Genomic DNA, 25,285 nt, shown 5'->3' on the forward strand with positions numbered 1-25,285 from the left:
TTCGAGACTCCCTGGGACTGCTCAGAATGGCATGCAATTTAAAACCTATGAATGGTTTATTCTGTAATTTCCCACTTCATATTTTAGACACGATTAGCCATGTGTAATCAAAATCTCCAAAATGAAACCATGGATAAGGGTGTGTGGGGCTGCTGGACAAAGAAGCCAGGTGCTTCTGACCCATGATGGCTCCTGTTTCCTGTCAGGAAGCTCCGCTCGTGGCCCAGCCATGGTCAAAGTTACGAAGGGGGTGCAGGGTCTCTCTGTGTTCCTGTGGCCCTACTCTTAAATGGACGCACACAGGGGAAGGTTCAAGAACCTTCTAGAGTCTCATCTCAGCTGCACCACTGATTAGCTGTCATCAGAAAACCTCCTCGTGCCTCAGTTCCCTTATCTGTTAAATGGTGGGGACAACAGAACTGTCCCTGGGACCATGTGGCCTGGGTAAAACACTACCAAGCCAGCACATGAGAGTTTAATAAAGGTAACTATTATTAGTAGTAAATGTCCAATTTAGAATTTTGAAAGTGGACTCAAGGAAGGAAGAGATGGGAACAGTGGTCCAGAACATGCACTGTCCTCCTCGGGCACCAGGCAGGAAGGAGTCCCCCAGCACCACCGTCCCTTGGCTCCTGGGCCCTGCCTTGGAGTCCCTTCCCAACCGGCAGTGGCAGGCCCAGTTCCACCCTGCAGGTGCCTGCATGTCACCTCTGATGAGAACAGCCCCTCATTCCTGGGAACTTCCCCCAGACACACAGCTACAGAGCAGGAGACGCCTATACCTTGGTCCCCAAACTCCTGAGACAGGAGGGTGCACAAGGGACCCTGGTGTTGTGACATACAATCCACAAGATCCTATGCAAACCTCTAATGCACGCATGAGCTTCCTTCCCTAAATGTCCCCTCCCCATGGGTGGGTGGAGATGGCAGAGGGTTCCTGATGAACTCAGCAAGGAAGGAAACTTACCGGAAGACGGATGAGACAAACGAGGACCAGTCTGGCCTAGCATCCACGACATCTGCACTTGCAGAATCCCCGGCTCCCAGCTCTCCAGCGTGGTCCCGATCATCTGCCATCTGAGAGGAGGGAAAAAAAAAAAACAGGCAATTGGTATTTAGTGGCATTGCTGGCCTTGTGATATTTTTAAATGATACTCACTAGGTGACACCATTTCCAATTAAGCCTAGGGGTGAGCAGTTTGCATATTTAAGCTCCAGAATGATGACACCATCAATTAAATACACAAGTGCCAAGTCTATTCCAGGCCTCATTCCAGAGACACAGCAAAGAGCAGCAAAGGACTCAAAGCCCTGCCTTGCCCACAGGAAGATTCTCAGCCTTCACAGTGTCTGTTCACTGTCCAGTGCATACAGTCAATCATGGGAGGTTTCTATCAACTGGGATCTTCACAATTCCTGGAGGGTCATAGCGTGCTCATCCTTTGCCTGTTGTTGCTCAAACACAGTTCAAGAACACCAGCACCTGGAAGCCACCAAGTCCTCTGTTTCTGATGATTTTACAGGGCTCTACCAAGATGGATTTCTATCAAATCACTTTCCTGTTCAGGAATTGTCAAGAGATCTGCAGTGTCCACAAGCTTAGCTCTTAGCCTGTCTCCTTGGGCTTTAAGGGCTTTCCTGTCTATGGCCTGCCACCCATTCTCATGAATACAGAGTTCCTGTGGAAAGCAGCCCAGCCCATTCACTGGCATTATCTGTGACTGTTTTCTCGGCAGGCAGAGTTGAGTCATTATGATCCACAGAGCCAAAAATATTTACTACCTGGCTGTTTACCCCATGCTCACTCCTTCCAAAGCCCTTGTCTTGGTCTTGCTGATTTGCACTCTGCTAATAGCCTGGGTCTGAAGGCAATATAAATTCATTGTCAAAGGCATCTGGCACACCAAAGGTGCTTATTAAATGGATACTGAGTGGAAGTTTGGGAGAAATGAATCCCCCAGGGAAAAGAATTAGTTGAGGACAATGCTCTTCTTGGAGCATTAGGATGACTTCTCACAATCTAGTGCTGTTCCATTCCTCACGAAGGGACCAGGGATCCTCTTTGAGCAACAGAGGGAAACTTCTCCAGACTGCATTTGTACCTGTTCTCAACCTCTGAGCCTCTCAACCTCACTGAGCAGGCCCCAGCCACTGGGGCCAGTTCCGTTCCCCTTCCAGGGCTAGCTGGTGATGGCTGGAAGACAAGAAGGCATCATTCTACAGAACATTTTGTGCTCCAGAGTACAAGTAATGACCTCTGGAGGTGGGGAGAAGGAATCCAGCTCAGAGAGGGATGTCCACAGAGGCCAAGTGACGGCCTGCTGGCCTGGAGCTCCAAGTGTCATTGTGAGCTACCTTCTGGCTGACCTGAGAGACAGCTGGGCAGTGGCGAGGGTGGTGAGAATTTAGAAGGTGATGGGGTATTGACGGTGGTATTTCATGGACACCCATACTAACTCCAAACTTAAGAAGTGTATATTAAATATGCACAATTTTTCCACATCAATTATACCATAATAAAATATTTTGTTTTTTAAGAAAATCCCTCAAGCCAAAATGTCTCTAAAAAAAATCAAACATTTATATTTAATATTATCAGGAAAGCTGAGAATCTTGGAGACTCCCTGACTCCCTGTTACTCATTCAGTGAATACCTTCTGGGAGTCCAAAGCCCCAGGCCTGGTCTAGGAGTCAGGGACACACCTGTGAGAAGGGGGACCCTGTCCTGCCATGTGGAAGGGCAGACATGGATGACAGATGGCTCAAATGTTGACCTGCAACTGTGGTGGGTACCGGAAGGCAAGCGCTGAGTGGCCACACAGGGGACCTTGATAAGCCACCTAGGAGTGAGGGAAAGTTCTCCAGGGATGAAACATACTTCCCTGAGATCTGAAAGGGGAAGCGGAGGGCAGGGCAGGCGGTACAGGCACAGGGAGCTCTGTGCTCCTTAAACAGCGGTAGGTTCCATCCAAGGAGGAGCAAGGCTTACAGTCCCCCACCTTCCCAGCCCCAGGGAGAAGGCTTGGGACTCAGCTACAGAGAAGCAGGATTAGGCTGGGCATTACAGCTCCGTGGCGGGAGCTTTCCCTCTGGGCTAGGAGACCTTCTTTCAGAGGCCTAAGCATCACCTCTGGCTGACTCTGACCTCAGCTGAGAGTGGCGGGCCTTTCTGCTAACAACTTCCGTTAGCGGTGGACTGGACTCTTGAATCTGCAAGGCTCAGCATCAGTTTCTTCCTCATTCTACCAGGCTGGGCTTGATGGCTGGAAACACCCAAAGGGCCCAAGGTGCGGTTCCTGACCTTGGTGGGGTTCTTCCCAGGCACGCCAACCCTTGGTTTTGACCCCTGGCTTCCTTTCATTTTCACCACCCACAGAGAAAACTCAGGCTGGGCTCAGTTCTGCGTTCTTCCTGGAGAGGGCGCACCTGGCACTATGTTCTTGTATCTGGCCCAGTTTCAGGGTCAAGGCTGCAAAGCGCAGACATTCAAGGAACACAGCTTCTCCCACTGTGAACCGTGCCTAATGTCTCTTTAAATGATTTAATAGAGGATACCTACTGCTAATGGCCTGGATGTGGTTTGTTCCCCAAGGGTTCACATGTTGGAAAACTGATCCCTAGAACGGCGACAGTAAGAGACAACAGAACTTTTAAGAGATGGAACCCTGCAGGAGGTTATTAGGTCTTGCCGGAGGAGCTGCCCCCTTGGAAGAGATCAAGGTAGCTCTTGTAGGAACCTTAGTTCATTCTCTAGAAAATGAGCCTGGCCATTCCCTGGCTGCTCTGGCTTCATGTCTTACAACATGCTTTCTTTCTCTGGCATGTGCTCTTGTTGCTGTGGTGGCATTCACCATGAGGCCTTCACCAAAGGGGAGCTGATGCTGGGCTGGCATCATGCCTTTGACCTTCCAGAACTGTGAGCTAAATACACCTCTTTTCATTATAAAGGGACAAACCTCAGGTATTCCATTATAGTAACAAAAAACTGACTAATACACATCCAAAGCACTAACAACGCCAGGCACATAAGAAGTCTTAGTTGTTATTATTATTGCCATAACTCACCAGGACTGTACCTGTATGCAGATTGGGAGCTCACCTTAGCCTTTTTTAAAAAATCACTGAAAATTGGCAGGCACCCAATACATATTTCTTTATAACTTAACTGAATAAACTGCATATCAAACAACTGAACCAAAGGGACCCAGGAGGATGGTTAAGAGCCCAGGTGTGGCCACCAGCAGATCAGCTCTTGTGTGTATTGGCCACAGAACCTTGGAACAAGTACTCAGCCTCTGAGCTTCAGAACCCTGGTCTGTAAAATGGGAAACGGAGATGCCTAAGTCTCAGGCAGCTGTGAGGACCAAAGAGACAAGGCATGGCACATGCTGAATATTTACAAATATTCTCCATTATCACCTCTGTCCCCAGGACTGAGAGAACATTCAATGTCAGACTCCACTGATATTTTAAAACAACACCCATATTTAAAACAGCTTTTGTGGAGACTGGAAAAAAAAAGATTCCTATAGTGATCTCTAAACAGGCTTAACAGGTGCGCACAAGTTGGGGCAACTGGTACAGAGCTGGGTGGGGGAATTACTCCCAGTTATTACGTGAACTGTTGTGTTTTCCCTCCTAGAAGCTGGGAAACTAACTAAATAGCAGTTACTTTCCCTGCCAGGTGACATCACACAATCTGCATCCCACTTCTTTGCCCCAATGAAGACATTCTCCCTAAAGGGTCCAAAGAGAAAAAGTCCTGGTGACCTCCTCACCTCCAGTCTCTGGAGGGAGGAAGCTGGGCTCTGCCTGGCACTCAAGCGCTCCACTAGGTCACCTGACATTCACAGGTTGCTAGGAGACAGGAAACTTGACACTTGTCTTGCCTAAGAAACTTCAGAGAAGTTAAGTATGCTGCCCAAAGCCACACAGTTTGCTGTGGCAGAAAGTGGACTCTATACCTAGGCAATAGCAGTTACGGAGGAGGAGTAAGGTCAGGCTGAGCAGACTCTGAAGGAGGAAACAGTCTGAGTACACAAAGATCAGGCCACGTCAACCAGCGCAGGAGTTCATGGGAAGAGGCCTGGGAATAATCCACCCAAACCATCTACAAGTAATTTTACTTCCTTATAAATTGGAAAGCTGAATTCAAAGGTGAACGGATGCAAGAGTCCACACATAGGGCCAAGTGTCACCTGGCTCTTTTTCACCCCCTCAAGATACCTCCAAGAGCCCTGCAGCAAAGGGTAGCCCACAGTGAGCTGAACGCCAGCATTCTTAACCCTGACAGAGGGCTGCTGAGCACCACCATCCCCTCCTGCATCCGCACAGCGACAATCCGCCGGGATCGCTGCGATTCCACCTATCAGACGAGGCACGGAGAGGGTCAAGGTCCCACGGCCGGAAAGCAGCGGCGTGGGAACTGGAACCCAGGCCAGTCTGACCAGGGAGCCCTCCCTCCTTTCCCTTCCAAGCCATCCCTCCTTCCCCGCCCAATCCCGAAGGCAGTGTCCCCAGGCCCCAGGCTCTAGGAGAAAAGGGACGGGAAGCTCAGCAAAGCCAGCAGGAGGGGGGCGTGGAGAGTGCTCTCCCTCTCCCCAGACTCGGCGCCCGCGGTCTGGGCCACTCCGCAAGCGAAAACCGGTTCCCATAGCGCGGCGGGCGGAGCGAGGGGACCCGGGCGGGACGGGGGAGAAGGGCAGGGCGGCTGGCGGCGGCAGGAAGCGCGCGGCGGAAGGGCTGCGGAGCGCGAGCGGCGGCTGCGGTTACCGTTCCCAAGGCGGCCAGAATCTGCGGCGGTCTCGTCCCACAGCTGCTAGGATCTGGGGCCGCTTTCGCGAAAGCGAAAGTAAAAGTCCCAAGTTTTAGGGGGTGGAGCCACCCAGACGGGACGCGGAACCGGGCCAGGCCTCGTGCGCCGCGCCTGGGACTGTGCGCTGCGCAAAGTTGGCGGAGGACGGGCCCCTCGCCGCGCTAACAGCTCTGGCACAGCGCGTAGCGCAGCGGGCCACCCGCAAAGTGGCCCCGACCACCGTGCGCACTGTCCTGGGAGGTCGCCCTCTGCAAAGCTGGCCGCGCGCATCACCCCGGGAGAGCGCGCCCTGCGACTGTGGTCCCGCGCCATCCCCCGCGCCGTCTCGGGCCAACTTGGTGGCACTCACAGGAAAGCGTGCCAGACGAAGTTTGCAGACTTCTAAAGGATCCGGCAGCGTGCGCAGTTCCCCGGAAAGCCCATTCTGCAAAGTCAGCCGCGCTCAAATTGACTCGCAGCGATGGGGACTCTGTCTTGTCACTCCCTCCTACCCTGCCTCCAGTCTGTACCTCTACCTGGGCCTTCGCACCAACTTGAAGGCTCAGTTCCCAAAGCCGGAGGGCTCCTCTCCTGGCCAGACCCTTGACCCCAGCATGTGCAGTTCGCATCCCCCAGGGGCTCCGCGCCTCATAGGATGTTGTTACCTTCCCCCAAGACCGAGCCCCTGGGCCAGCTGCGAGGTCGCTGTGGTCTAGAGGCCTTCAGACGTCGCTTCCACTCGTGAGGGCGCCCTCCTTCCCGCGGACGCTAACTCTGCTTTCTCTCCAGCAAGTTAGCCCCTCGCAATCCAGACAGTTTGCCTAGATGTTGTGCCAGAATCGTTCAAGAAGTGTTTACGGAGCGCCCCCAAGTGCCAGCAGTGGGTGTGTGACCGTGAGTTAGCCCAATGCAGAGAGATTGACTTCCACCCAGACCCTCCAACACACGCCCTCTTTCCCCTTTTGGTTGACATCAGGCAATAACCTCAGCTGATTTTGCTTGCCGGCTCTCTCTCCCTTGTGCCTGAAACGTCAGTGTTATCTCTAAAATTTCACCAGGTAAGATCACTTGGTTTCAAGAAAGACTGGAGTAAGAGAAGGGAATAATTATAATTGATCAACTCCTGTACATTCCTAAATTCCCACTTATTTTTTCCACTTGAATTTTGTTTTATTTATTTTTTTAATTTGTTTTAATTAGTTACACATGACAGTACAATGATCTTGACATATCATACATTTGAGTCCCCGTATTTTTAATATGCACTTAACATGATCCCTAATACAGGTGCCCACGTTCCTATTTAATACCAGTGTTCATGAAGTTTTGGAGTTAAACCATTTTAGATACTAAGATAATTTTATTAAAAAAAAATTGGTTGTGAATCATTTGAGAAATCAAGGATCCTGTTGATAAAGCAGATAAGTTACTCTGATGTATGTAACTTGCAAGACTGGGATATTGGAGGGTTTTCTGACATACAATGAAACTATGCTAGAAGTGAGAAGGGGACATAACAATTAATCTCTGCTCATTTGATAATGAGGAATCAGGCAGAGAAGCTGCTCACACTCGAACTTGCTAGTGGTAAGGATCATGGTTCCTAGAAAAACAGTTGAGTTTTCCACCCCCAAGAAAGCTGCACCATAAGTGTTATGTTGGGTTGGCCACCAGGAATTCATAGCTGGTTCAAATGGAGAGGTGGCTTGAAAGGGGAACCTTTTCTAACCCCCCGGTACTTTATTGTGGGTGGGTGTGTGAAACTCCAGTGTTATTGTTCTCAGGCTGGATTATCACAGTATCAATAAGCAAAGTCACAGAAAGTTGGAAGGGAAGAAACCATTTTGAATGTTTCCTTAAGTGTACTGACATTTTGAATCCACACAATACTGTCTTCTGAATATACCTCCTCGGTGTCTCCAGCCTGGGACCATGTCATTTTTAACAATTTATTTATTTTTTTTCTTTTGTTGTGCTGGGATGAAACTCAAGTCTTGGCCCTAAGTAAGCACTCTTCCCCTGAGCTGCAACCCCAGCCCCCGTCATGTAATTGTTCCATGCTTCCTTTCTATAATGGCAGGAGGATAGCATGAGAATCCTGCCCCTCCCTCTCAAAACATCCCCAACCCCTTCTATTTGGATGGTTTCCCAAGGGCTGTCCTTGCAGCTGCTCCTGGGCAGGTCCCTCTGGGCCTTCCCTCCAGCCCTCTGCTCTGCTGACCAGGCTCTCACTATTTCTCTGTCTCTACCGGCACATCACCTGCTGGCCACCAACCATTCCTTTTCCACTTCTCTCCAGCTCAGGCCAACCATGACTTAACATAGGACCCCCACTGAAGGATGTCCCTAGATGTTCAGAAATACCAGGCTCAGGCTGGGGGTGTGGCTCACTAGTAAAGCACTGGCCTAGCAAGTGTGAGGCACTGGCTTCTATCCTCGTTACCACATAAAAATAAATAAATAAAATAAATATATTGTGTCCATGTCCATCTAAAAAAAACTAAAAAAAAAAAAATTTTAAAGGAAATACCAGGCTCTGCACCAGCAGGTTTCTGCCACGTGTGGAGCATGGGAAGCTCAGGCAGAAACTCTTCCCTAAAGGAGCAATTCATGTTGTAATTATTATCAACTAATGGCCTCTCAACTTCCAAATCATCCTTTTTGTTTGTTCTGTGAAAAATTATCTGGGCCCTTAGTAGTTTCCCTTTGTTAAACTTTGTCTGTAGGGGGCGCTGGAGAGACATTGCAGGTGGAAAAAGCTTTGTTTCCTGGTTCTCTGCCTGGTGTGTGCCTGCAGAGGGGCTGGCTTCTCAGCACCAGCTTCTTATAGAGTGGCTCGTGGTCAGAGCACCACACAGCCAGCAGTTTTCCCTGGCACCCCCTCAGGTGGTTTTGTAGCAGAGTACCTCTATTGAGACACCTCTCCAAGAACTTCTCTCTTTGGCATCTAGAGGGCTGACTTCCAGAAAGTTCCAGAAAGCAATTCCAGAAAGTTCCACTGGCATGACTCCACAGTGACTTCTCTGCCATCCAGTGAGTCACAGCCGTGCTCCCTCCGACAAGGTTTGGACCTCAGCCCTGGTGGGAAAACAAGGGAGGTGATGGAACCCTTCTTGGGTTCCCATTTCAGCTCCAGGGGTAGTGGCATGTTCTGTTGTTATGTTTTTGTATGAGTTTATCTAACCCCCTGTTCCTCAGAATGGGACTGTATTTGGAGGTAAAGTCTTTAAAGAGGTAGAATGAGGTCATAAGGGTGGACTCCAACCTAATATGACTTTTTTCTTTCTAAGAAGTGGAAACTTGGACACAGAAACACAAGACCATGAGAGGACACGGGAAAGACTGCCATCCACGAGAGAGGCCTCAGTAGGGTAGGCTTCTGGCCCAGGAAAGGGCAGCCCCAGCAGTTGGGTTTTATTATTCAGCCTTGGCCCTGTGTGCCCAGGAACGGGGGTAAGGGTAGGTGAGACAGCGTGAGCACTAGAAACAGGGCTCTGCTTTGTGAAGCAAGTGTGGGAACACAGTATTGACTGTAGGGTGCAGAGGAGGGAACCGAGTCGACACCATGGGCTCTGAAGAGCGGCATGGGGAGTGCATGCTGCATTTCACAGGAGAGCTTCCCTTTCCCCAGCCCACAGCCAGCTTCTTTGAGTGGGTGAGTGACTCTTGAATACCCCATGCGTCTTCCCCTCCATTGACCAAGGTTAGCGCCTTCCATGCATGTTGCCCACCCCAGAAGTCCCTGCAGCTCCTGCAGACCTGTCTACTCTAAAGGCAAAGGGGGATTTAAAGGTATAGGGGTAACACTCAGCAATGGGCCATGAGACATGAATGGGCAAGCTTCCCAGACCCCCATCCTTCAGTGGGATGATTCTGAGCACATTCTATACACTTTCCCAAAGGGTCCCCAGCAAGACTGAGCCCCAGCTGCCTGTAGCCATAATAAACTCACTTTAATGACTCTTCTTTCCCTAGTCCGTGGGACTACCTCCCAAACAAGCTATCTATACCCAAGTTCTGGCTTCTAGCTCTGCTGGAACCATGAACCACGGCAGGCACGAACTCCTGGCATGGGAGGAACAACCCCAGTCTATCCTGAGCAGCAGAGATAGAATAAGGGGTCAGTAGCTGTCCCCTCACTTGACCCTTGTCACCTCTGTAATTTCAAAACCAGGCCATAGATGCAACCCTGAGAGTGCAGGAAATGATTTTGGAGCTGGGAAGAATTGCCTCATGCTCGAGATGACGCAATCAAGACACAAAAAGATCTTGACCAGCTGACTCAAGGGGTCCGCTCTTTTATTTATCAAGAGGTAAAAAGGGAACGCTACATTTAAGTTCAAAGGGAAACCGAGTGCCCCATGAATGCAACAGTCATTCATGTGGAACAAAAGGCTGCTCAGCTTTTCACTGGTCACCGGCTCCCTGAGTCAAGACTTAAAACAGTCAAAGCAACATGGGGTGGTGCTGCAGAAGCATCCAGATGGAGGCTCCACAAAGCTCTACCTGATCCACCCCAGGCCCCCATCCTGGACTCTGCTGATGGGACAGTGTCACATGCCTCTCAGCTGCTCCTTGAGACCCACTTGGCTTCACCTGTCATGGCCTGTGCCTACTTATGTCAACCCAGCTGCACTGGTGGCACCCAGCTCGGTGAGGGCTCTGGCATCTTCTCATGGGCACAAACCACAGTGTCTTTAGGGTTCTGGTGCTGTTGGGGTTTTCCCATTGACATTGAGACACGACAGGCTCTGGGACTCCCTGGACACATACATAGCATGAAGAATAAAGGACTTAATGCTCAAAATGTTTCACCAACAGGAGACAGAAGCCAATCACAGACTGGGTAGCAGTCATTTATGTGGTTTCTGAAGATGGAGATCAAGTGACCTAATATAGCTTACACATATTGGGCATCCCTAGTCCAAAACTCCAAAACAGGAAACTTTTTGAGCACCAAGATGATGCCATGAATAGAAGATTTTATTCTGTGAAACTTTGTTTCATGATCAAAATTATTTAAGATATTGTGTAGGGCTGGGGATGTGCCTCAGTGGTAGAGCATTTGCCAAACGTGTGAGGTCTTGGGTTCAAAAACTAAATCTAAAAAAAAATGTATAAAATTATCTTCCAGCCATGTGTATAAGGTGTAAATGAAGCATAAATGAATTTCATGTTTAGATTTGCTTCCTAAATCCAAGATATCTCATTATGTATATGCAAATACTCCAAAACAAAAACAAACAAAACAAAAACAAAAACCTCTGAAATCCAAACCACTTCTGTTCCCAGGCATTTTAGATGAGGGATACTCAACTTGTAGCAGGTGCTGTTCACCTTGAGAACCAAACCTCGTACTGACCATGTCCCTCATTCATTTCCTGCCCACTTATTCCTGCTCCCTGGATTACACTGCATAGTAAAGTCCTTGCTGTGTAAGCCTTGACCTCTGGCTCTGTGTCCTGGAGAATCCAGGCTATGGCCACATGTTGTTTGAACCAATCCCTGTGGCCAGAGGAGCCCTTGGTGTGCTCATCGACTGTGTCTCCAATGGCCTGCTGTAACCTGTGTCAAAGGGGAGGGATGGAGGCCCAGGAAGGGAGGGGGCTGTGCAGAATGGGAAAGGGGTGTGGTCCACGCACAGTGTCTGTTGTCTTAGTCTGTTTTTTCACTTCTGTAACAGAATGCCTACGACTGAGTAATTTGTAAGGAACAGAAATGAATTTGGCTCACAGTTCTGGAGGCTGGGAAGTCCGACAGCATGAAGTTGGAAGGCCTGAATGCTGTGTCATCTCATGACAGAAGCCAGAGGGCAAGAGGGAGCAGATCACTCAGGCGATGACATTAATCCACCAACCACCCCTCATTAGGCCCACCTCCCAATCCTGTGGCATAGAGGATGAAGTTTCCAGCACATGAAACGTGGTCCCATCCAAAGCACAGCATCAGCCCGACAGGTGGGCTGTGTCTATCTTGCCTGGCAGTGAGTGGAAACCATCTCGTTTCCAGTTTGATGGGGGTTTCTCCTCTTGATTTCTGACATCTGATAGAGCAGAAGTGACAGAGCAAGTGAACTTAAGCAGCTTTCTTGGAGCATCCGTGTTTTCCCGAGTGTGACCAAGAAGTGGTGACAGCTGAGGGCTGTATCACCACCTTTGGCAAGGAAAAAAATGTTTCATGGCTTTTTCCTTGAATGCAGTCGACCCTGATTTCTCAGTCCCCCAGGCCCCCAGACTGGGGGCAAGTGCATTCTCAGTGATTTTGGGGGCTCCCGCCCCATAGCCAGGTAAGACTTGGTAAATCTGGTGGAGAGCAAAACATCTGGAGTTGCATTTCACATCTGCTCTGGCTCGTGGCAACCCTGCTGCCTCATCACCTACCCAAGCTACATTTCAAGAGAGTTTGTGCAGCCTGGAGTCCCTGATGGGTCCCCTTCCCATGGTGCACACAGCAGCTTTGTGCCCACAGGGGAGAACTTGAAACTCGCCTGTTCTCATGGGAACATTACTCTTCTTCACTTACTTTCTCTCCTGTGGATGTCCCAATGTCCCACCAAAATACTACTGACCTTTCTCCACCTGACCTGGTGACACCCAGCCTAATCTCAGAGCATTGAGATCAAAGATTGCTAATTGGTAGCCTGCCAGAAAGATACTACCTATGGCCCTGTTTAATGGTTTTATGCCCATTTTTGTTATATAAAAGAGGTAATTTTGTGTGTCAATGCATGTTTTCAGCTTCTCTGGATATATCAGAACATTTGGGAACACTGGTTACTAATTCCCTGTGACAAAAGATGGCTGAGTCTGAGGATTTGGGGATTTTTGGATGGGGTGTGTTCTCCATTTGGAAAGGTCCTGTGACTTCAAACCTGGCTTCAACAGGCATGGTAGGATGAATATTAGTTAGTTCATTAACTAAATAAACATTTTTAAAAATTTTTGCATGTACCAGGGATTGAACTCAGGGCACTCAGCCACTGAGCTACGTTCCCAGTCCTGTTTTGTATTGTATTTAGAGACAGGGTCTCACTGAGTTGCTTAGCACCTTGCTTTTGCTGAAGCTGGCTTTGAACTTGAGATTCATCCTGCCTCAGCCTCCCAAGCTGCTCGGATTACAGGTGTGCACCACTGTGTCCAGCCTCAATAAATATTCATCGCATACTCTTTAGGTATCAGAACTTGTGGTAGGTTCTGGGAATATAGACGTGGCAACAAGGATCAAATATCCTGTGTTGGTGGAGCTTGTATTTTGATGGGGGTGATAGAATTAAAAATAAATACAGTCATATTTAAGGTGGTAATAACCACAGTGAAGATCCTAAAGCTTGAAGTAGGGAATAGAAGGTAAATGAGCTTGGGGGGTGGTGGGTGGTGGCAGGTAAGGGAGCATTTTTGTATAAGGTGACGAGGTGACATTTAAGCTGAGATGGAAGGCAGTGAGAATGTCACAAAGTGAGGGGGGAGAGATTTTTGTCCTCAAGCTACACTTTTTTGAAGGCCCATGACACAAGAGAACAAGCAGAAAGTCCTGTTTGGAACAGGACAGAATACAAAGGCCTGAGCACTAAGAGTTCTCATTTGCCATTTTGCATCCCACTAGACACTCCCCACAATTTATCTTACTAATTTTTCACTTATACTGTTGTTTAAGTAAAAATGTTTGATGTTTAAGTGTTTCTAGTAGATAAAGCTAAAATTCACGTATGAGCTCTGCCCTTCCAGGGGAGTGAATCAGTCCTTTTTGACTTCCTGAGTTCTCGGGAGCTGGCCTCTTGGCATTAGTCACAGAATGCCTACAGCCAGCTTTTCTAATTGGATCACAGGTGGTGCGTGGCATAGGCTCCAGATTCTTTTCTTGGGTTGTGATCACAGCTACTGTTCTACTACTACCCGCTGCCTGGTCCTACCCCAGGGTTTGGCTGTCCACATAAACATGATGCTGTTGTGAGTTCACTCTTCTATTTAGAGAAGCCTGTCAGCTAGAAATACCTCCACCTTATTTCTCAGACACATGCGTGCTGAGAGTGAGTTGCCAAAATAGCCCCTTGAGTAAGTGGTGGCTTTAAAAACCAACCAACTGCTGACTCAAACCAGAAGGTCAGTAGAGGAAAGTGGACGTTGGATTCTGAACGCTGGATCAAGGAGCCCAAAGGAGTTTGTAGTGGTGGGGATTTTGGAGACTTGAGCAAGTAGCCTGGGGGTTCTCCTTGGATTTCTCGCCTGTTGTCTGCCCGCAGTCTTCATTCTTCAGACCCCAAGATGAATGTGCAGGCCTGCTCCAGGTGTGGCTATGGGGTGTATCCTGCTGAGAAGATCAGCTGCATCGACCAGGTCAGTAGCCACAGCCTGGCCTTTGGGAATAATGACAAACATGGGACACTTGTCTTCTTACATATGGATATGTGGCTTTTTCTGAACCACAGGAGAAAGATGTACTTTTCTACCTTTGTTAGTTCTACCCACTTCCATGTCTTCTAGGTTGCCTCAAAAAAAAAAGTTGTATTTATTTAACATAAAATAATCATGTGTGTGTGTGGTTTTTAATTTTTTTAATCACCATTGTATTCCTACATCTCAATCTTTAAACCTAGAATATATAGGAATCCTGAGCCTGGGGTGGGGGATAAACAATGACGGAGTCTTCTCTATGATTTCTAGATCTGGCATAAAGCATGTTTCCACTGTGAAGTGTGCAAGATGATGCTGTCTGTGAATAACTTCGTGAGTCACCAGAAAAAGCCCTACTGTCACGCGTAAGTGTCTGATGCCCCTTCCCTGCCGCTTGAGTTTTGTTCATTTTTTGACAAGTAGGTCTCCTAAAGGAACAACCTGTGCCCTCCACGGTTAAATCCGAGCAGTGTCCCCAAAGCGTCCACTCACATCCAATCACGGCAAAGATCTAAAGTGCGGTGTTATGCAGTGGGTAGAGGATTCAAAATTTCTTAAAGATCAAATCTATCTACAATAAATTCTTATTCACTTGTTAAGTGTTGTGCGGTTTAACTGCCAGCAGATAGGCAGAGAGCGTTTTCAGGTTTTCAAAGTCACTTTCAAATCCTTTCCTAGGTTTTTTTAGAAAGCTCTCAAGTGATCAGTTAAAGCTTATCTTTAAGTCCTTATGTGCTGAATTTAATTGGTTTTATTTATTTATTTATTTTTTATTTTATTGTTGGTTGTTCAAAACATTACATAGTTCTTAATATACCATATTTCACAGATTGATTTAAGTGGGTTATAAACGGTTTTATTTTTGTTTTAAGACTTTTTTTGACCAGAAAACTATGAACTTAATTATTAAATTTTATATTTACTGATTTTAAAAAACAACTGTACCATTAAGAATAATCATTCAATCATCTTGGATAATGGGGCGTTTCTGATTTTGATTTATATCTCATTTTTGTAGCCATAACCCCAAGAACAACACGTTCACTAGTGTCTATCACACGCCATTAAATCTAAATGCGAAGAAGATTCCAGGAGCCGTGGGTGGGGTAAGTCACTTAATGTTTACATTTCAAAATAGCCTTTCAAGAAAATCCCTTTGCTCAGGCACCTGTTAGGTTTCTAAGTGGATCTCTGTAGGGGCTGGTTCATTTCCTCCACAGACACATGCAAAGTGTATTTAAATAGCACATGTCGCTCTTTGTCTTCCCTCAACATTTGGGGCCAATACACAGGATAATCTGGGTTCAGTATTTGATCCTTGATTCTAATATAATCTTTCTGTCTGACCCGCTCTGGGCAGATGGTGTTAGTTGAATAGGCCTTGGATCCGCTAGTGCTTAATACTTAAAGCAAAATTTACAGCGTTGGAAAATATTACAAGGGCCCTTCTTTTCTTTTCTCTGTAATATTTTGGTACAGAACATTCTCAAAACTTCCACTTCCACACTCTGAAACCTCTCTTTCATTAATTGCTTAAGATTATGTGCAGCCTCTCTTTCCCCTGCGGGTAGGGGGAGGTCAAAGATGTTTGGATTTGGAAATGAGATTGGCTTTGGGAGGGGAAGCGGGAGGTGGATGCAGAGGCCGTGTTGATGAGCCTGACCCCTTTTCCCTTTTGAAACATCAACAGTGAAGTTTTGTCAAATAACTAGCCATTAATGGAACTCTTGCATCTCTTAAAGTGATGAATCATTGGAGTTTCTGTGGCCCTGGCCAGGTGAGAAATAGCTCTGTGGGATGGCGGTTAGCAACTTGCTAAAATTAGAAAATTACCAGTGAGGTGGAGGGCTCTCTAATAATCTCTCCTTACCCCATGTCCCTTGTTGGTGTTACCCCTCACCCCTTATACTGACAGTGGCCTCACTATCAGGAGAATCTATATTAGACGGAGCGGCTGCCCTTGCCCTGTGACTCTTTACATCTGCTCCCGGAAAACTTTATGTCACTAAGTGCTTCACACTAATGGCCAGTTTACAGTATGTTCATTTAACAAGCATAATAGACTTGCTTAATTCACTTTCTACAAATCACAAACCAATGAAGAAGATCCTATTATTATCCTACTCTACTGGTGAGGAAACTGAGGCCTAGATAGTTGGTCATCCATCATTGATTTCTAAAGATCCACAAGCCTTAAAAATCCACAAGCAGTCCTAGGTTACTAAGAAGACTAAGCCTCTTAGAACTTTGATTTTTATCTTTTGATGTCTGTGGGCAGCTATGTGAAATTACAATAAGTGTAATTTAGCTCTCACTTCAACAGTGCCAGGAACTCGGCTGAGTTCTCTGTTTTCTCATGTATTCTTCACGAGAACCCTCTGAACTAGTGTCCTATTTCAGTTGAGGAAGTTGAGACTCAGAGAGGTGAAGTAACCTGCCCAGGTTCATCCAGCTCGGTGGGTACAAATCCAGATCTTTCTGACTGCAGAATTCTTGTCATCAGCCCAATTCCATATCTACCTAGAAGGTGGCAAACTCTCCAGAAGCAAAAAAAATACTTGTTGATGTTTGCACATATCCAGATGTTTTACAGTTGTGAATGGGAGATGTGTTTACAGAATGCCCTTGCATGTATCACACTCTCTACAGAAAGACTGTCGTGTCGTGTCGCATCTTCCAACCCTACCCAAGCCGCAGCTGGCAGTTCCACCTTACAGTCAGGCAACAGGTCACACAGGATTTACCTTGCTGCAGTGCTGAACTCTCTTTCTTTTAACTGTGTGTGACAGGTCCAACCTGGCTCGAGGCTAGGATTATCGCTGGTTCTGCTTCCAGCCACAGGCAGTCATGTGGGCATCCCAGGAGGCCTGAGCGTGTCTATTTGTGTGAATTTATGTGACTATACGACTGTGTGTGTATGGACATATGTGTGTGTGTGGGGAGTGTGTGTATGTGTGTATGCAGGTATGAATATGTGGGCACACACACACATATATGTACATGTGATATGTGCATGGGTGTATGTGTGTCTACATATTAAAGTGTATCGCATATGTGTACATGGTGTGTGTGTGCGCATATGTATATGTGTGTGTGCTAGGTATGTATGTGTATGTGTGAATATGTATGTGTATATGCCTTTGCATGTATGTGTGTGCATGTGGTGTGTATATATATGTGCACACACTGTCTTCAGGCATGTGTGGTATACATGTACACGTGTACATGTGTGTGCATGTGTACAGATGTGTAAATGGTATGTGTGTGCATGTGTGCGTGTGTATGTACAAATGACTACTGAGATCCCTTTCTTCTCCTTTCCCACCAGGGAAAATTTTAAATGGTCAGCTATGTCCCTTCTAGGCCCCAGATCTGCTCCCGCAAGACTTTTATGCAACCAATCTAGGGGGCGTGATGGGTTATTTTTTATGCCCCTTATGTCTCTGAAAGACTTTGCCAATGAAAGTTTTAAAAAAATCATTGTGCATGTGCTAAGAAAACAGAGGAAAGAAAGAGATGCTTCAGGGATGGTGGTGAAGGAGAAAAGAGGGCACAGATTCTAAGCTGGCATTTGCAGCAGACTTACTGTGTTTCCAAAATGCCCTTCTTTGAAAAATAAATAAATATTTACTAAGACATAATGTCTTGTTTGATAGGTGTGAGTGGAATATTTCGAAGAATAAGCATCTGTGTTCTCACCTATTCAGAGAATGTAGCCCTAAATGCTGGATGTTACTGGTCACACTAGGGCTCTCCCCTTGTCCATCCTCAGTGGAATTGGGGACATTTGTGATTGTCACAGCTGGGAAGGGCAGTTATTGTCTCTGGTGGGTAGAAACCAGGGGTGCTGTTGAATGCCCTGCAATGCTCAAGAAGTTTCCCCACAAAAAAGATTTAACTGGCCCCCAAAATATCAGAAACCCTGCCTTAAGTCTATGTGATGCTCATGGTACTTCCTTCAAATACTCGGAAAGCAGCGGGTAAAGGTGTCAGCATTTACGGGATTTAACAATATGCACCTTGGAGCAGCGTGAAGCAGCAGTAGGCAGTAGCAGGCCAGGAAAGTCAGGCAAGAAAAAGGTCCCTTGATGGGAAACTAGGATCCCTGAGGGTGTATTTTCCTCCAGGTCTGTTTCCTTATTATCTATAAAATTAAGGATTTAAACTTCAGCTTTTAAGAATTGCAGATATCTGGGCCTATCTATCTCAGACCTGATAAATTGGGCTACCTTCATTTGGACCTAAGACCCAAGTTTCTCTTTTGTGGTTAGTTTCCATGTTTTCTTGAAGAAATCTTTGCCTACCCCAAGTGATGAAGATGTTGACAGTGTGTCAGTTCTGACCAAACTGAGATACGTGTGTCTGCACCATCTGTGCTGCTGCATCTTTCAGTACCATTTCAATCAAAAATCATGGTGTGTTTTGTAGACACTGGCAGACTGATTCTAAGTCTTGAAGAACAAAATTGAAGGACTTAGGTTATCCCAAGTTATCAAGATTTACTATAAAAGCCATACTCATTCATTCAGTGGAGAATTGGTACCAAAATGGACAGACCAGGGTGGTCTTGAATATGAGGCCCAGCAATTGCTCTGCTAAGATGTGGTCCCTCAAATGACAACAGAGGCACCACTGCAATTCAATGTAGCAAGAATGATCTTCCAAGAAAATAATGGAGAGATTGGATATTTTTATGGAAAAAAAAATGAGCCTTGCCTCCTACCTCACACCTGTGCACAAAAATCAACTCAAAGTATATTATAGAGCAAGATGTTAGAGGTAAAATTGTCCATGAGGAAGTACTCCCATGAAACTGGTGAGCCAGCATTTTAGTGAACTCCTTGGGTGAGGGTCACACAGACTGAAGCAAAGAACATTACTCTGTTGTCCAACATTTTCAGCAGTCACTCCCACCTGAATACTATGTGTCGTGTGTTAAGCTCATGGAGACTTTACCTCAGTCTTGTTAATAACCCTGCTCAACACAGCTTGGCACAGAGCAGGAGCACAATACGTGCCACCTAGCTGGTGGCACAGATAAGACCACAGCAAGATGGGCAGCACAGTGTGCCTTGTGGTGCGGGGAAGACGCTTTACGGTCAAGACTTGGGAAAGATCCCCCTCAATTTAGCTCCGTGTTATTTATTTATTTATTTATTTTTCTTACTGTTCTCTGAATGGAAATGTTACCAACAACATCTTCACCGTGTTCATCTTTGCCATGTTCATTCAGATCCATGACCAAGAAGATGGTGAACAGTTGAGATCGGTTTTTCACTGGGACATGAAATCCAAGGATGGACCCGATGCACCTCACAGGCAACCGCTGGTGAACGAGGTGAGAGAGGAGCGATGGAGAGCTTGGGAAAAAGAGAAATGGCAGGCTATGCAAATGAGTTGGATGATGGCGATGATGACGGTTAGCAGTAGGAATAGCAATATCACTTCTACAGAAAATCAATTAAGTTTTCTTTTGTCCTTTCTGTAAATTCAACCAGCTATGAAAGAGACCTCCATCAATGGCTGGCAGCACTTCAGCTGTGTCTTTTCCAGTCCAAGTTCTTGTCCCTCCAATCTTATGTTCCTGTCCCTGGAAATAGCCCCTCCCCCACACCCCGGCTTGCAACCAGCGCTGCCCTCTCTTCCTCTGGTCATCCACTCTGCCCCGGCCCTTCCCTCCTGGCCACCCTCTCCACTGGGATCCTCATCATTTCTGCCTGGACCTCTGTGAGGGCCTCCTGTGATGGCTTTGCCTTGTGCACATTCACCTTTCCCCAGCCTCCTGTGCCCACACTGGTCACGCACCGCTTCTTGTATGTTCCAGACTTCCTGGTCCCACCACCCTCTCTGTTGACAGCCTCCTCGTTTCAGAATCCCTCAGTCATCTATTTTTAATTACATACATGATACTTGCATTTTTCTTATTATAAAAAAATCATACACTGCAAAGTTAACCCTTTATCCACCACCTCCGATCCAGTTCCCTCACTTTAGAAGAACCCACTGTAATCACTTTTTGGGTATCCTAGACTTGACTCTATTTTTTTTTTGTTTACATATGTTATTTGTCAGTTACCTATCTCTAATTATCTTCTAGCTATTTATTGTCTATCTATTTTCTATTTATTTCTATCTATCAATCATTTAGCTTTATCAATCATCTAACTATCTGCCTATCACTTATCTTTCAACTACTTGCATTTGAACATACCTATCTTTATTGAAGGACCTTGACTCAGTTATTTAAACACTCTTTTGCTTCAGTTTTCTGATCTGTAAAATGAACTTCAGAAACTTCCTAATTCAGGGAGCCTATTGTGAAAATTAAGATAAAGTACCTACAAAAATATCAGGACAGTGGAAGATATAATAAATATTGGCTATTATTATTTTTATGGCTAGTTTCACACACATTTCTTTTGAAAGGCCTATGTTTATTTTCTCATGAAACAACATGCATTGTTTTTCACACTCAACAAATATCTTGGAGACATTTCCACATTGGCAGCCTTCCAAGCTGTGGTGGACGGGTGTAGTGTGGAGCATGGGTCAGAGGCTTGTACCATGGCATCCTATTGATGGGCAGGGATATTTCCCCTATTGCAGAGTGGCAATGAACACTCATTTTCATGGCCTCTTTTGGATACAAGGGAGTATTTATATAGAATAGATAATGAAAATAAGGTTGCTAGGTCCAGGGTGTGTGCCTTTTTAATTTTCAGAGTGAAAAGAGCTGTGCATTTATTCTCCTACAGGCAGACTATGACCCATTTTCCTATACTCTCATCAATACTTGGTTTTACCAGATATTTTGACCATCTGTATTTTGTTTTAATCGAGATTTTGCTGCTTGCTAGTGTAGTTGAGCATATTTTCAAGTGTTTTTTTTTTTTTCAGATTTCCAGAGGCTGGTTCTGCCCAGCCTGTCCAGCCTGCCCTGCCCGACTGGCTCCCTATCTCTTTCCCTCATGTCAGTTAAACTCAGCTCCTGGGTCTTTTCCACATGCCTTCTACTTTCCTTCATGGCTGCCCACACTCCTGGGAATCACTCAACAAATTATTTAGTGGGTCTACTGTGTGCCAGGCACTGTTGCAGACACTGGGGATCCATTAATAATGGAGCATGAACATCCCTGTCTCATGGAACTGACCTAGAGGAGAGGCCTTTCCCTCTCCCTCTGCCCTGTTAACTGACCATGACCTTAAAGGTCCAGCTAAAATTTCATTTTCCTACCAAAGGCAGGGGCCTTCTCATACAGAGGTGCATTTAAAAACCTCTCTTTGTGTCCATCATCCTTACAGAACATGATTACATATAAATAATTTCTAATTGTTTTTTCCTATGTTAATTTTATCGGCAACGGTAAATACCTTCAAAAAGAAACTTTGTCTTCTATCTTTTTTTTCCTTTTTAAAAAATTATTAATAGGCACATAACACAAAGTAGGTTTTTGAAGTTTGTCTGAATAATACTGATTAATCTCAGGTTGGCTGTCTGTAGGGACCCTCTTCCTTCCCCACAGCCCAGTCAAGTGCAAAGAAGAGCAAAATATGTTAAGTTATATTTGATCATTTTTCTATAACATCAGTGTATTTCACAAATTTCTATCACTTAGGATATTAGGTCATCTTCTAGTCTGAGGAAACGAACATGCTAGTTAGTGAAGACTTCTCACATACCAATAGGAGCTTATGGTTTTTAAAGAAGATGTTATTTGGACAGTGTATGTGACTGCTGCTGGGAGTGCGGGGTGGATGGAGGGATCTTGCCAACCAAGTATGCAAGGCGTGTGTTTGTAGCATCTTGTGCTTCCTTTGCAGAGAGCCTACTGGCCTGGATATGGGGAAAGCAATGCTTGGTGCCCAGGAGCTCTGCCAGACCCCGAAATCGTAAGGATGGTTGAGGCCCGACAGTCTCTTGGTGAGGTAAGGGCCCTAGGAATCACCTTAGCGATTGCTTTAGCAAGTAATTAGCAATTGGCTGAAATCTCCATTTGTTTTGAGAAATGCAGCAGAGCAATAGTGTACTCACCAAACAGTCCCCTGTCCTAATTCCCAGAGCCTGAGTGCGTGTCACCTTACATGTGGGAGAGACGTTGCAGGTGTCATTAAGTTGTGGGTCTTGAGACAAGAAGAACCTGGATTCTTGGGTGGCCCAATATAACCACAAGGTCTTTATGACAGGGAGGCAGGAGGGGCCACTCTAGGAAAGATGCTAAGGACAGAGAGAGGTCACACTGTTGTGGGGCTGGGAACCCAGTTATGTCAGAGCTTCTAGGAGCTGGAAAAGGAAAAGAAGTAGATTCTCCCTAGATCCACCACAGGGATGTCACCCTGTTGGCCCATGCTAGGCCAGGACCCCCTCCAAACTGTGAGACCCTAGAAAGTGTTCCAGTAGGAAGGCATTTGTAGCCCAGTGCAGAAGTCCCCAACTGTTTGCACACCATGCCCCTGGCCCTCTCACACACCGACCCTTTGAAGAGTCACTTTGGAAAATACCATTAGTCTTGGTGACTCTTCCTTTAGAGAGTGGGAAGAAAGCAATCGAAACATGATCACTAAGGTGAGATGTTTTATTAGGAAAACTATCCAATCTGAAAGCGCGGAGGGGCAAGTGAGCCCTCCCTCTCCCGGTGTGGTAGAACTGTCTGGAGCACACCAGTTCCTGCAAAGTCTCCCGGCTGTGCTGCCGCCAAGCAAGCCTGGGAGTCAAAGGACACCAGTGGGGTTGGACCAGGCTCCCCACAATTTGGTGTAAACCCTGCAGGCGATACCTTTTGACCTAGGGAATGAGAGCTCCTTGGTGTTGATGGTGTTACTCAAGCACCATTTTCAAACCTATTCCAAGTGATTGAAGTGTTCTCCTAGTACTCTTTTGAAGCCAGCTCTGTTGGTCTGATTCGTTCTCCTCTGGTATCTTACTGATTCTCACGCTGCCGTTGCTTCTGGCAAACAGGCGTATCCAGAAGACTATGAGCAGCAGAGAGGCAAGGGGAGCTTTCCGGCCATGATCACACCTGCTTATCAGAGGGCCAAGAAAGCCAATCAGCTGGCCAGCCAGGTGAGTGTCCTGAGTTGATTCACCTTTGATTGTCCTCAATTTTGTCACTAAAGAAGCTCTGTTATTAAGAAAAAATAATATAAGATGGTGTTTTGGTGCAGTAGGAACTATTAGTGTTGTGTTAGGGAGAAATAAAACACTATTTTCACTTATCCTCTGTGCCTCTATCGGGCCACATCTCCAAAATGGAGAAAAGACCATGTCTGTAGCTCATCCAGAATGGACCTAATGATTTCTTAAAGTTGCTTTAGTATTAAGGACACTCGTTTTTATCAACCAGATGGCAGGTCCTCCTGAAGACTGGTGTAGTTTTTGGTTAAGAGCTCAGATTTTGGAACTAGGATGCTGGGATTTGAAGCCTAGCTCTATCACATATTTCCTGTGTGGCCACAGGCTAATTACTTAACCTCTCTATTCTTCTGGCTGCTCATTTGAAAAGCAAGGAAAAGAATAATCCCAGTAGATGAGTAGTTGTGGACACCAAGTTACTCTTTGGTTAACATTTAGCAGTGCCTGGAGCTCTCTGGAATTTAGCAGGGTGCATAGGTGCCTTTGTGACCATGATAGACTTGTCCCAGGTCTGTGTGGAGCATGGCCTGATGGTGTAGATTCAGGAGAGCTCTAAGGTGAAGTCCTCACAGAGGCTGGGAGGGGGCGTAAACTTGACTCTGTGCCATCTCCTCACCAGGTGGAATACAAGAAAGGGCACGAGGAGTGCATCTCCAAGTTCTCCACAGTGGCGGATACTCCTGAGCTGCTGCGGGCCAAGGCAGGGGGACAGCTACAGAGTGATGTAAGACGACATGGAGGAGGGAGGGAGGATGCAGGAGGCATCCCAGCCCTGGGAGGGGGCAGCAGTGCCAGAAAGAGCTTCCTCAGGTCAAGGATGGTCAAGTCCATGAGTCAGTTAGCATAGACCTCCCCAAAACTCTAAATAGAAAATGTTAGATTAGGTTAGTGCCAAAGAAGATAGAGCCGATGAACTGGAAAGAAATCCCTCTTGCCACTGCAAAGTAGAAAGCATAATTTTTAAAGAATTTCTACCACTTGCCTTGGCATAGCTTAAGTGCCCCACAGCCGACTGAGACCCAAGCATGTGGTGTTCTGAATGGGAGGTTGAAGCACAAATCCAGCTTCCCCTTATAAGCCATTTCCACTTGCCTTGTCATGGATCTTGGATTGAGGGGCTTTCTTGGTCAAGGGTTGGAGACCTCACTCAGCCCAGCCCCAGCACCTGGCCCACGGCAGGTGCAACACAATTAGGCACTGAGCTCCACACTGAGCATCTCCATGCCCCAGGTGCTTTGCTGAGTGCTGGGAATGATAGGTAAATGAGATGCAATGCCATTAAGCCATAAGCTAGTGATGTGCCACATGGGCTGTGACAGGGGATGAGCAAAGTGTCCTTCACAGGAGCCCTCAGCCAGGCACCTCCCTGAGGCCATCAGGTAGACAGTGGGATTGTGGCGTGTGAGTCCGTCTTTTCTTTTTCTTGTTTTCCCAGGTGAGATACACAGAGGACTATGAACAGCAGAGAGGGAAGGGCAGTTTTCCTGCTATGATCACGCCTGCTTATCAGATAGCCAAAAGGGCCAATGAGCTGGTGAGTGACGTAAGTGGCCGTGGCAATGCTGTCATGTTAAGGAGGAAGCAGACAGCTAACCTGGGCCTGGGGAGTCCAACTTCCTGTCTACTCTCGCATGCATCCCGGAGCCAAGAAGTAGCTTTCCCGCCGTGCCGATGACCTGGTACTTCTATGTCTAAGACATATTCCCTAGACTCAAGCAGAAAAAGAACATTCCATAAAACACTCATTTTTTCCCCCTCTGGTTCCTGTGCATGGGAGGCTCAACTCAATTAGTTTGTCCTTTCCCTTCAAACAGGTGAGACACCATCAACAATATCAAAGAGAAATGAGAGGAATGGCGGGTCCAGCCTCTGGAGCCGAGGGCCAGGTATGAGCTAAATGACTTCCTGGGAGATTGGCCTGCCCCTGGCCAGTTCTCAGTTTGGCCCCTACTAGCTGTGACATAGCCTATG

At 46.7% G+C, this 25,285-nt stretch overlaps 2 protein-coding genes and 1 long non-coding RNA gene across 4 annotated transcripts in view; 2 read left to right on the forward strand and 1 right to left on the reverse strand.

The window, feature by feature from the left end:
- LOC308634925 (caspase-7-like) overlaps window positions 1–6,834 on the reverse strand; it is a 32,078-nt gene extending 25,244 nt beyond the window's left edge. Inside the window, exons 1-2 of one of the 2 annotated variants that reach the window (XM_081269121.1) lie at window positions 6,460–6,834; window positions 968–1,077 (exon numbers count right to left, since the gene is read on the reverse strand). In XM_081269121.1, the coding sequence (XP_081125247.1) occupies window positions 968–1,077 (110 nt within the window). In that variant the 5' untranslated portion in view covers window positions 6,460–6,834. Of the gene's footprint in view, window positions 1–967; window positions 1,078–5,772 lie in introns of both variants that reach the window. The other variant, XM_081269120.1, reaches the window with a different exon arrangement.
- Window positions 6,713–12,159, forward strand: LOC308634926. The gene is made up of 3 exons (XR_014019113.1): window positions 6,713–6,852; window positions 8,746–8,857; window positions 11,478–12,159. It is a non-coding gene; the product is annotated as an uncharacterized lncRNA (long non-coding RNA).
- A 1,716-nt stretch (window positions 12,160–13,875) lies between these two features.
- LOC308635049 (nebulin-related-anchoring protein-like) overlaps window positions 13,876–25,285 on the forward strand; it is a gene marked incomplete at its 3' end in the record, with an annotated part of 128,221 nt that continues 116,811 nt past the window's right edge. The window contains 9 exon segments of the mRNA XM_081269314.1: window positions 13,876–14,127; window positions 14,455–14,549; window positions 15,203–15,290; window positions 19,418–19,522; window positions 22,006–22,110; window positions 23,141–23,245; window positions 23,934–24,038; window positions 24,750–24,857; window positions 25,129–25,200. Coding sequence (XP_081125440.1) covers window positions 14,056–14,127; window positions 14,455–14,549; window positions 15,203–15,290; window positions 19,418–19,522; window positions 22,006–22,110; window positions 23,141–23,245; window positions 23,934–24,038; window positions 24,750–24,857; window positions 25,129–25,200 — 855 coding nt within the window. The 5' untranslated portion in view covers window positions 13,876–14,055.

Source organism: Spermophilus citellus, assembly GCF_964194105.1.
Source record: "Spermophilus citellus genome assembly, chromosome: 16".
In the NCBI taxonomy this organism is placed as follows: domain Eukaryota; kingdom Metazoa; phylum Chordata; class Mammalia; order Rodentia; family Sciuridae; genus Spermophilus; species Spermophilus citellus.